Genomic DNA, 10,927 nt, shown 5'->3' on the forward strand with positions numbered 1-10,927 from the left:
AAGGAGTTTGAGACCAGCCTGGCCAACATGGTGAAACCCTGTCTCTACTGAAAATACAAAAATTAGTTGAGTGTGGTGGTACACACCTGTAATCCCAGCTACTCAGGTGGCTGAGGCATGAGAATCCCTTGAAATCCAGGAGGCAGAGATTGCAGTAAGCTGATATTGTGACTGCATTCCAGCTTGGGCCACAGAGCAAAACTCTGTCTCATTTTAAAAAAAAAAAAAGATCTATCACTGTTGGAACTTCACGTTCTGAAGGGGATACTAAACAACTAAGATTCAGTCACCAGCCCCAAGGAGCTCCCTAACCTAATTAGCTCAAGAAAAGCCTATTCTGCTAATTTTCTAGAAAATCTTTTCTCCTGTTCAAAACTAACGCATAGGATTTTCTTTGTCCTGGTACATCTTGGTTTTAGTTGGGACCTAATGCCAAGGACCTGAGACTGGCAAGCAGAGATTGAGAGTGATCTTTCATATCTTTGTTCTAAGCTTATTTTTCCCTTTGTGTCTTTCACATAAAGAGTTTAGTGACAAGAGACTTGAGCTGAGCTATGGGTGTGGAACTGAGGGGTATACAACTGAGAAACAGCGTTCCTCCCAGGCGATTCGTGTTTTTGATAAGTGGCTAGGGACAGAACATAGAGGACTCTTCAGGCAGCTAACACATTGAACGCTTTCATCTTTCCAACAGTGAGCTGAAGAGACGCCTGAAAGCCGAGAAGAAAGTAGCAGAGAAGGAGGCAAAGCAGAAAGAGCTCAGTGAGAAACAGCTAAGCCAAGCCACTGTGGCTGCCACCAGCCACACCACTGACAATGGTGTGGGTCCTGAGGAAGAGAGCCTGGACCCAAATGTGAGTTCCCTGGGCCACCAGCATGGCTGGGCACAGGAAAGCTTCTGATGAGGCTTATGGCAGATTCTTTGGGACTGGACAGTAGGAAGGACCAGTATGCCTGAGGTCACTGCCAGGATAAGGGAGGGTCTGCCACTCCATCTGGTTAAAGGCACAGACCCTGAGTGTCTTTTATGTCAACCCCCAAAAGACATTTGGGAGAGTCCAGCATTCAAGTGAATTAACCTTCCTTGGAATTAGCTTGAGGCCCTGGGGAAAGTGTCTCTCTAAAGATTGCCTGAGGTTTACTTTAGACCAGGGGCTGGCAAACTACATTCCACCAGCCAAATCCACTTCTCTATGCCCCCACTTTATCCTTCCCTCCGTGGTTTTTTGTTTTTGTTTTTGTTTTTTTTGAGCAAAGTCTCATTCTGTCACCCAGGCTGCAGTGCAGTGGTGCAATCTCACTGCAACCTCCACCTCCCCAGTTCAAGTGATTCTCCTGCCTCAGCCTCCCAAGTAACTGGGATTAGAGGCGCACTCCACTGCACCCAGCTCCTTTCTCTACAGAAAAGCTTTGTGAGAAAGGCTGCTGTTGGCCAGGCTCCTCTTGAACTCCTGGCCTCAAGTGACCCACCCACCTCGGGCTCCCTGAGTACTAAGATTACAGGTGTGAGCCACCACACCTCGCCCCTCCTTGGTTTTACTAGTAAAATTGTATTGGAACACAGCCGTGCTCATTTGTTTACATATTTCTGAGGCTGCTGTCCCCCTGGAACAGCTGAGTTGAGAAGTTGCATCAGAAAAGCTTTGAGAAAGGCTGCTGAACAGTATTCCTTGTCTACATTCTCCAGGCCCCATGCCTTGAGGAAAAGTCTGATGTGTCGCCAGAGGTAGGAGAGTAGTTAAGAAGATAAGTGACTCAACTCACCATGCAAAATGTGGTCTACAAAAGTGACAAGGCCACCTATACCAATTAAATATTAAACTTCTATTATTTTAGGCAGAACTCTGATTTTTCTTTTTGTTGACTCTTGCATTTTGGAATGCTGGCCTCTGGCCACCCTGCATATTTTAAGTGCAAATCTCACTCCATATTCATTCCTGTAATGCACAGGTCTTGGTTAAAGAAAACAATGTATTGGGGTCACTCTGGGGCAGAATACTGCCCTCTGCTAGGTGGGCCCCACTGCTCTGACTAGGTTCAACTTCTCAAGGGCTTTTTTTTTTTTTTTTAACAGCAATACTACAAAATCCGCAGTCAAGCAATTCATCAGCTGAAGGTCAATGGGGAAAATCCGTACCCACACAAGTTCCATGTTGACATCTCACTCACTGACTTCATCCAGAAATATAGTCATCTGCAGCCTGGGGATCACCTGACTGACATCACCTTAAAGGTGGCAGGTAGGAACTCTCCCTGGCAAATCACTGAACTCCCACAACAGGCAGGACGCTTCAGTAGCACAAGGGAAGGTCTGGGTTGGTCTTGTTCTCAAGTAGTCTGTGTCTGAAGCTACTTTACAAAGGATAGCACCATTATATCTACTCACAGAGAGAAGTAGAGCAGCCCCAAGACATGGAATCATATTCCAGATGAAGTAGTGCTGCAAAGAGAGGGGCTTTCTCTGTAAGGATTCCCTTCATCAGCAAGAATCAGTGGTAGAAGTCTCAGGCTTCTAAGAATTCTAGTCTTTGGCCTGAGAATGCTTTGCACTGAGACAGTTTTTCCAGAACATTACTCCTTTGGAGTTGTAGTATCTTGTATGAGATTTTCTTTTCCTAAATTAAAAAAAAAAAAAAAAATCACATCTTTTCCTTGCCCTCCCCCACCAACTATCAGTTGTAGAAAATTTAGAATAGTCAAAGAAGCAAGGAAAGTTTTGATTACCCATAATCCTACCACCCAGAGAGAATTCCTGCCAGCACCTAAATGCCCAAAAGGTTTCTTCTTTGAAGTGCAGTGTTTTTACTAAAGTCTTTTTTTTTTTTTTTTTTTAATTGAGATGTAGTGTCACTCTGTTGTCCAGGCCGGAATGCAGTGGTACCATCTTAGCTCACTGCAACCTCTACCCTCCAGGTTCAAGCGATTCTCCTGCCTCAGCCTCCCAAGTAGCTTAGACTACAGGCACCTGCCACCGCACCCGGATAAGTTTTGTATTTTTAGTAGAGACGGGGTTTCACCATGTTGGCCAGGCTGGTCTCGAACTCCTGACATCAGGTGATCCGCCCGCCTCAGCCTCCCACAGTGCGAGGATTGCAGGCGTGAGCCACCATACACTGCCACTAAAATATTTCTTGATATTAGTTATTCTAGTTTGATATTCTCAGCTATGTAGTGTGCTCTGAGATCTTTTCACATGTGTGTTTTCAGATCTTTTTAATTTTAATTGTTTTTATTCTGTTTCATTACATTTCATTTGGGACTTTTATCTGCATACTGAATCATCTTTGATTCTTTTTGATAATTGTTACTTTCTCTCAAATCCTTTTTATCTCTTTCTTCATACTTTGATTTTTAAATTTTATCCTTCTTTTCACTTACTGTTTCTCTTGAGGCATTATTTGTTGTATTTAGTCACTATTATTTCCTTATAGCTTAGTCCTCATTTTCTGAAAGATTTTTACTTTATTTCTAATTCTTTCATGTGTTATCACCTCATTTCTTAGTTTTTGTAATTCTAATTTGTGTTCTTTAGTGTTTTGTGTCTTTCTTCTTAATGTCTCTCAGCTCATTGTTGAAAAGTAAGTTAGAATTTTTTGCTTTTCACCATACGTTCTCACTCATAAGTGGGAGTTGAACAATGAGAACACATGGACACAGGGAGGGGAACATCACACACTGGAGCCTGTCGGGGGATGAGGGGAAGGGGAGGGAGAACATTAGGACAAATACCTAATGCATGTGGAGCTTAAAACCTAGATGATGGGTTGATAGGTGCAGCAGCCTACCATGGCACAAGTATTCCTGTGTAACAGACCTGCATGTTCTGCATATGTATCCCAGAACTTAAAGTAAAATTTTAAAAAAAAAGAATTTTTTGTTGTTCTGAGCATGTCTGTCTTGAGTGCTTTTATTTTGTCTAGAGCAGTGTTATTCTCCTATCTCTCCTTTTTCAGCTTTTTAGGTAACTTTATATGGTAGGTGAGCCCAATGCTTTTATGTTGCTTACATTTACTTGAAATCAGTTTTCCTGAATGTTCAAAGGAAACTAGGTTTCTTTTTTCCAACTTTAGTGAGCTCCCTCTTGTTTTTGTGACGTGTTCAGAAATACAGCAGCTTGCTTTCTGAGATTTCCCAGTCCTCATCTTCGTCCTCATCTTTTTTGGGTGTTCTCCTTTTTTTTGTCTCTTTTTCCCTTGTCCCGCTCAGTTTTTTACGGTCTTGTCCTAGAAGGGAGCCTGGCTGTTGAGAGGGTTTCTGTAGGCTCTAATCTTCATTCCCTTTAGATCTTTTTTTTTTTCTTGTTTGAGACAGAGTTTCGCTCTTGTTGCCCAGGCTGGAGTGCAATGGCGCCATCTTAGCTCACTGCAACCTCCACCTCCCAGGTTCAAGCAGTTCTCCTGCCTCAGCCTCCTGAGTAGCTGGGATTACAGGCATGTACCACCATGCCCGGCTAATTTTGTATTTTTAGTAGAAACGGGGTTTCTCCATGTTGGTCAGGCTGGTCTTGAACTCCCAACCTCAAGTGATATGCCCGCCTCGACCTCCCAAAGTCTTGGGATTATAGGCGTGAGCCACAGCGCCTGGCCCCCTTTAAATCTTAATGTAGCCCTCACCTGTATGGAAATGGGCACACCCCCTCCCAGCTTCAGCTGCTTTCCTGGAGGAAAAGGTTCACATTTTCCAGCGGATACCTTTGGCCAATTGGGCGTTCTCCAGTTCTCAGATCCCTCCCATACCCCATTCCTCCCCACTGCTTTTTCCCCGTGTAGAGGTGTTATGACTCTTGGTGGTTTACCTCATTACTTATATTTGGGGGTTCTTGGCAACATCTTCCCACATCATTTTGTTGTAAATTTTGTCCATGGATTTTTCACAGCTGTGCTGTCTATTTTTATTTGAGGATTCAAGGAAATCCAAAAACTCTGCTGCTCCCAGCACCACCATCTTCCAGGCATCTGGTGACTTATCTTGAAAGGCAGGTCTCCCTGCATGTCTTTAACTGATTTGAATGGAGATCGTTGGCCTGAGGGAAAAGATGGGGGTTAGACCTCAAGCTAAAATCAGATTGTACTGCTTGGTGTTCTGCCCTGACGGAAAAAAAAAAAAAAATACAGGCCAGTACGCTCACGCCTGTAATTCCAGCACTTTGGGAGGCTGAGGTGGGTGGGTCACTTCAGCCCAGGAGTTCAAGACCAGCCTGGGCAACAGGGTAAAACCCCCTCTCTAGTTAAAAAAAAAAATTAGCCGGGTGTGGTGGTGCGCACCTGTAATCCCAGCTACTCAGGAGGCTGAGGTAGGAGAATCACTTAAACCTGGGAGGCAGAGGTTGCCGTGAGCCGAGATCGTGCCACTGCACTCCAGCCTGGGCAACAGAGCAAGACTCTGTCTCCAAAAAAAAAAAAAAAAATATGCAGAGGGAGCTTTTTTTGACACTGATACTGTAAAATGACTTCTGGTTCTGTAAGGCAGTATTTTTGCTCTTCTTTTTCTAGGTAGGATCCATGCCAAAAGAGCTTCTGGGGGAAAGCTCATCTTCTATGATCTTCGAGGAGAGGGAGTGAAGTTGCAAGTCATGGCCAATTCCAGGTATCTCGAAATATCCAGTTATAGACCTTTCTTGGTTGGTCTAGAACAACACAGCAATAGGCTGATGTGGTCTTACTGGTATTTGAAGTTAGAGTAAGAAGGAGTCAGACATGGTTGGGGAAGACTGAGAAGAAGATAACGTGGCCACCTGGTCACCTGTAAAGTGATGACTGCCCTCAAGTTATATGACAGTAAAGGAAAGGATAGTCCTTTTTAAATAGTGGCCCCTGAATCTGAGCTGCTTCTTGGGCTCACATTAACTAGGTATTAACAGTTGAGTGAGGGTTCCAGAGGAACCCAGTAGTCAGTGTTCATTTGAATTGTTCTTACTGAATTACATTTCCTTTTCACTCAGAAATTATAAATCAGAAGAAGAATTTATTCATATTAATAACAAACTGCGTCGGGGAGACATAATTGGAGTTCAGGGGAATCCTGGGAAAACCAAGAAGGGTGAGCTGAGCATTATTCCGTATGAGATCACACTGCTGTCTCCCTGTTTGCATATGTTACCTCATCTTCACTTTGGCCTCAAAGACAAGGTAAGCATTCATGCCTCCTAGCTGTGGCACGGGGGTGCCTTCTGTTTATTTTATCATACCATTGAATCAGACATACCAGTGATTTCTAACTGCTTCTTTTGGTTTAGGAAACAAGGTATCGCCAGAGATACTTGGACTTGATCCTGAATGACTTCGTTAGGCAGAAATTTATCATCCGCTCTAAGATGATCACATATATAAGAAGTTTCCTGGATGAGCTGGGATTCCTAGAGGTAAGGAGAGTTCCTTGCCTGACGTGATGAGCTGCCTTGCAATGCTTGCCGCCTCCTCTCCCTTGCCTTCCTTTTCCAAAGCGTATCCTGTGTCATGCTTAATGAGAATGTCCCCTTTCTTGCCATTGTCTGTGTTCTACCTTGTCCTGATTAGGAAGGCAGGAGCTGACTTCCAAGATAATGGACAAGGTATAGGGCCATCCACATGCTAATGATGTCACATTCAATATGTATTCAAATCATTTCGCTTTTTTGTAGCATTAAATATTTTTTGATTGTATTAGAAAAGCAAACACACATACCATAAAACAAATTCAAACAATAAATTAAATAGAAACAAAACTGCAAGTACCCTTTCACTCCTTCCGACTAACTTCCATCCCCAAACTTGAGTTTGATATGTATCCTTCCGCACCATTTACTGGGCATATATACATACATATACATGTGCGTGTTGCGGATGGAGTGCACGTATGTAAACAATTTGGAGCGGTTTTATTTTTGCTTTAAATTTGAGTGAAGTCACACTGTACGTATTGTGATGGACCTGCTTTTATTTCACTTAAGATGTTCTGGAACTCTTTTTATGAGATAGATAGATATTCTTTCTTAATGCTGCATTGTTTGTTTCAACAAGTATCTTTATACACATGTTCAAGTGTTTCTGTAGGATGGATTTCTAGAAGTAGAATAAGTCAAAGGATATAAGCAGTTAAAATTTTTTTAAACAATCAGTTGAGATAACTCACTACCTTCAGACCAGCCTAATTTTTAAATTTTTAATAAATACTACAAATTGGGCTGGGCTCGCTCGGTGGCTCACGCCTGTAATCCCAGCACTTTGGGAGGCCGAGGCGGGCGGATCACGAGGTCAGGAGATCGAAACCATCCTGGCTAACATAGTGAAATGCTGTCTCTACAAAAAATTAGCCAGGTGTGGTGGCAGGTGCCTGTAGTCCTAGCTGCTTCGGAGGCTGAGGCAGGAGAATAGCGTGAACCCAGGAGGCAGAGCTTGCTGTGAGTTGAGATCACACCACTGCACTCCAGCCTGGGCAACAGAGCAAGACAGTGTCTCAAAAAATAAATACTGCAAATTGAACTCAAAAAAGGCTATATCCATTTAGATTCTTATTTACAGCTTGTGAAAGTTCATGGTACTATATTAATGGTGTTAGGTATTAATAGAAATTGAAACACCACCGTAGAAATACTATCTGTTCTTTTTTGTCAAGCACTTGCACATTACTGTTGAACTTATTAACAGTTTGGGATATAACAGGTTTAGACTATATTACATGCAAAGCATGATCTGTCCCCAAGGCCTCTGGTTATCTAAGGACTGAATGTTTCTCCCTGTCTTTTTTAGATTGAAACTCCCATGATGAACATCATCCCAGGGGGAGCTATGGCCAAGCCTTTCGTCACTTATCACAACGAGCTGGACATGAACTTATATATGAGAATTGCTCCAGAACTCTATCATAAGGTAGTCAAAAATATTACATCCTGTTCCCTTAAAGAAGCAGAAAGCTGGAAAACCATTGGCTAGACAGGTGTAGTCAGAAATAAGAGGAGCAGAGAGAGAGTAAAGCAGCCAAGAAAGTGTTCTGATGGGTCAGGTGTGTGGGTGTGAGTAAGACTGCCAGAATTTCTCTACGAGATCAATAGAGCATTGTAGGGCAGAGGCCAAAGGGATTGTCTTTCCCATGTGTACAGGCACTCCTTACCTACTTTGGTTCCCCTAAAACTTTTAAGATATAGTCTTACTTGGATTAGATCTGATTTAAGTCTTTCATAGAAGAAAGAGCCTAATCTCTCTGTGGAAGTTGGAAATCATACCTTCATGCCTGGCGCAGTGGTTCACGCCTGTAATCCCAGCTACTTTGGGAGGCCGAGGTGGGTGGATCACTTGAGGTCAGGAGTTTGAGAGCAGCCTGGCCAACATGGTGAAACCCAGTGTCTGCAAAAATACAAAAATTAGCTGGGTATGATGGCGGGCGCCTGTAATCCCAGCTACTCGGGAGACAGGCAGGAGGATGGCTTGAACCCAGGAGGCAGAGGTTGCAGTGAGCCGAGATCTGCCACTGCACTCCAGTCTGGGTGACAGAATGAGACTCTGTCTCAAAAAAAAAAAAAGTATCTTCAAATTGCTATAAAGATGTCTTTTCAAATTCCCAGGTAAATATTGAAGATTATTATTCAGGATTCTTTGTTGCATACAACAGAACCTATTATAACTAGTTGAAGCAAAATAAAAATTTATTCAGCTCTATAGGTGAGGTATTGCTCCTCACAAGAGGGCATTAGCTGCGGGGTCTGCCCACAGACCCTGACCTAAACAACGGATGAATGAAACCTACACTGAAACACAGACACTCTGTTTTGCCAGTCCTGCTGACTGCCTGACCACCCGCACACCAAGAGAGGTTTGTCACTGCGGCTGACCATGGGCAGCTCGCGCTCCAGGCATTTATTTAGTATAGAATTAACAACAGAAGCTTTGAGTAAACACATTTGTGGATAATTAACATGGTTAAGAGAGTAGTTCTAGGAATTATTAAAGCTCAGGTACTGCCGTCTAAAGTAAATACCATTGGGGGCAGTATCTTTGGCCGACCTCCCCCCAAAAGGGCCATGTGGCTCAAAGGTTAGTTAATGGAGATAGGGTAAACAGATTTAACTGAGAAAGCCTCTGTTGTCTGTAGTATTTACCCTATGATCTAATGCTGTAAGGTAAGAACTAGCTCCCTTCAGCCTGTTCAGTTATTATAAGCTACATAACCTTTCAGCCTTCCAAACGGTTTGTGACTATTATAACTTTCCCCAATATTTCCCTTTAATATTTCTGTCACCATCCTGAGTGAATCCCCGCATACAGATAGCTCACAGTCCCCAGGAGGATCAGAGAATCAGGCTTGGAAACTACACAACTAGGAATGATTCTGAGTCATATTAGAATAGGCTGTTCTCATAGAGAACCCAGTGTTTTTTCCTACTAGGCACAGTTACTACAACTCATAACCCTGGCACTAGGCACAAGTCACTGCTACTAGGACCTCTGCAATCTAAATGCTACATATGACTGGCCCCCTTCGCTAGAATGAATTCTGTGCAATACCTACATCTTCTGTTAGTAGCCTCCATGCTGAAGTCTCACAAGTGTATCTGACTGGTGTAGTGTGGGTCACAACGCCTGCAGCCTAACCCCAAGAGATGCTGCTTCCTTGGGGAGGCTCAGACTCAGTGGTGGGGGATACCCAAGACAGGAAGAGTATCCAGAAGTCCTGGGCAGCCATAAAAGAGGGGTAACTATCCACACTACAAGGGTCTAAAGAGAGCAGGGTGCTTGGCATTTTGACTAGAGACCTGAGAGCATGCCTAACCTGTGAAAACCAAGTTATGGCTTTTGGAGACTGAAACTTCCCAGAGCTGTTAATATAAGATTAGCTGTCATGACCGTGGCCGTGTGTTGCTGTTAGATGCTTGTGGTTGGTGGCATCGACCGGGTTTATGAAATTGGACGCCAGTTCCGGAATGAGGGGATTGATTTGACGCACAATCCTGAGTTCACCACCTGTGAGTTCTACATGGCCTATGCAGACTATCACGATGTCATGGAAATCACAGAGAAAATGGTTTCAGGTGACTCCTGCTCTCCGTCATACTCATCGGGTGGTTTGGTATGCTGCTTTCAGAGGAGGGCTGCCTGGGTTTCATCCCCGCTAAATAATAGGTTTCTCTCCCAGGGATGGTGAAGCATATTACAGGCAGTTACAAGGTCACCTACCACCCAGATGGCCCAGAGGGCCAAGCCTACGATATTGACTTCACCCCACCCTTCCGGCGAATCAACATGATAGAAGAGCTTGAGAAAGCCCTGGGGATGAAGCTGCCAGAAACTAATCTCTTTGAAACTGAAGGTAAAGTGACAACACTCACTCCAGTGTGAGTGACAACACTCACTCCTCCTCTCTTCCTGTCCAGCTCTGAATTTGATTGGGTCAGAGCTAGAATTTCCCACACTATTCTCTTTACGTACATTTTTACTTGGCTAATGTGATGTCTCCTGCCGTAACTTGTGCATTTGTATCCCAGAAAGTCGCAAAATTCTTGATGATATCTGTGTAGCAAAAGCTGTTGAATGTCCTCCACCTCGGACCACAGCCAGGCTCCTGGACAAGGTGAGCGGCTCCGCCTTTGTTGCACATGTCCTCATCTGGTGCTGAACAGTTCCCTCTTCCCTGGGAAAATGATCCCCACCGGGGAGAGTTCATTTCTGCACCTTCACAGGAAAACCCTAAAGAGTTTGAACAAGAGAAATAACAAACTTCGACCTGTCATCCTAAGCTCTGTGCCAAATAATTTATGGTGTGATCTCTGTTAATCCTTTCCAGCTTTTAAAAAGCTATAGGGTAGGGCGGGTGCGGTGGCTCACACCTGTAATCCCAGCACTTTAGGAGGCCGAGGCGGGCGAATCACCTGAGGTCAGGAGTTTGAAACCAGCCTGGCCAACATGGTGAAACCCCGTCTCTACTAAAAATACAAAAATTAGCTGGGTGTGGTGGC

The 10,927-nt window shown here is 43.9% G+C and overlaps 1 protein-coding gene across 1 annotated transcript in view; it reads left to right on the top strand.

The window, feature by feature from the left end:
• Positions 1-10,927, top strand: part of KARS (lysyl-tRNA synthetase) — a 19,379-nt gene that overhangs the window by 5,404 nt on the left and 3,048 nt on the right. The window contains exons 2-10 of the mRNA XM_011945988.1: positions 695-854; positions 2,075-2,240; positions 5,493-5,586; positions 5,942-6,128; positions 6,236-6,361; positions 7,728-7,847; positions 9,841-10,003; positions 10,108-10,281; positions 10,457-10,569. Coding sequence (XP_011801378.1) covers positions 695-854; positions 2,075-2,240; positions 5,493-5,586; positions 5,942-6,128; positions 6,236-6,361; positions 7,728-7,847; positions 9,841-10,003; positions 10,108-10,281; positions 10,457-10,569 — 1,303 coding nt within the window. The remainder of the gene's footprint in view (positions 1-694; positions 855-2,074; positions 2,241-5,492; positions 5,587-5,941; positions 6,129-6,235; positions 6,362-7,727; positions 7,848-9,840; positions 10,004-10,107; positions 10,282-10,456; positions 10,570-10,927) is intronic.

The sequence above is a fragment of the Colobus angolensis genome, unplaced genomic scaffold (genome assembly GCF_000951035.1).
Source record: "Colobus angolensis palliatus isolate OR3802 unplaced genomic scaffold, Cang.pa_1.0 Scaffold248, whole genome shotgun sequence".
Classification (NCBI taxonomy): Eukaryota; Metazoa; Chordata; class Mammalia; order Primates; family Cercopithecidae; genus Colobus; species Colobus angolensis.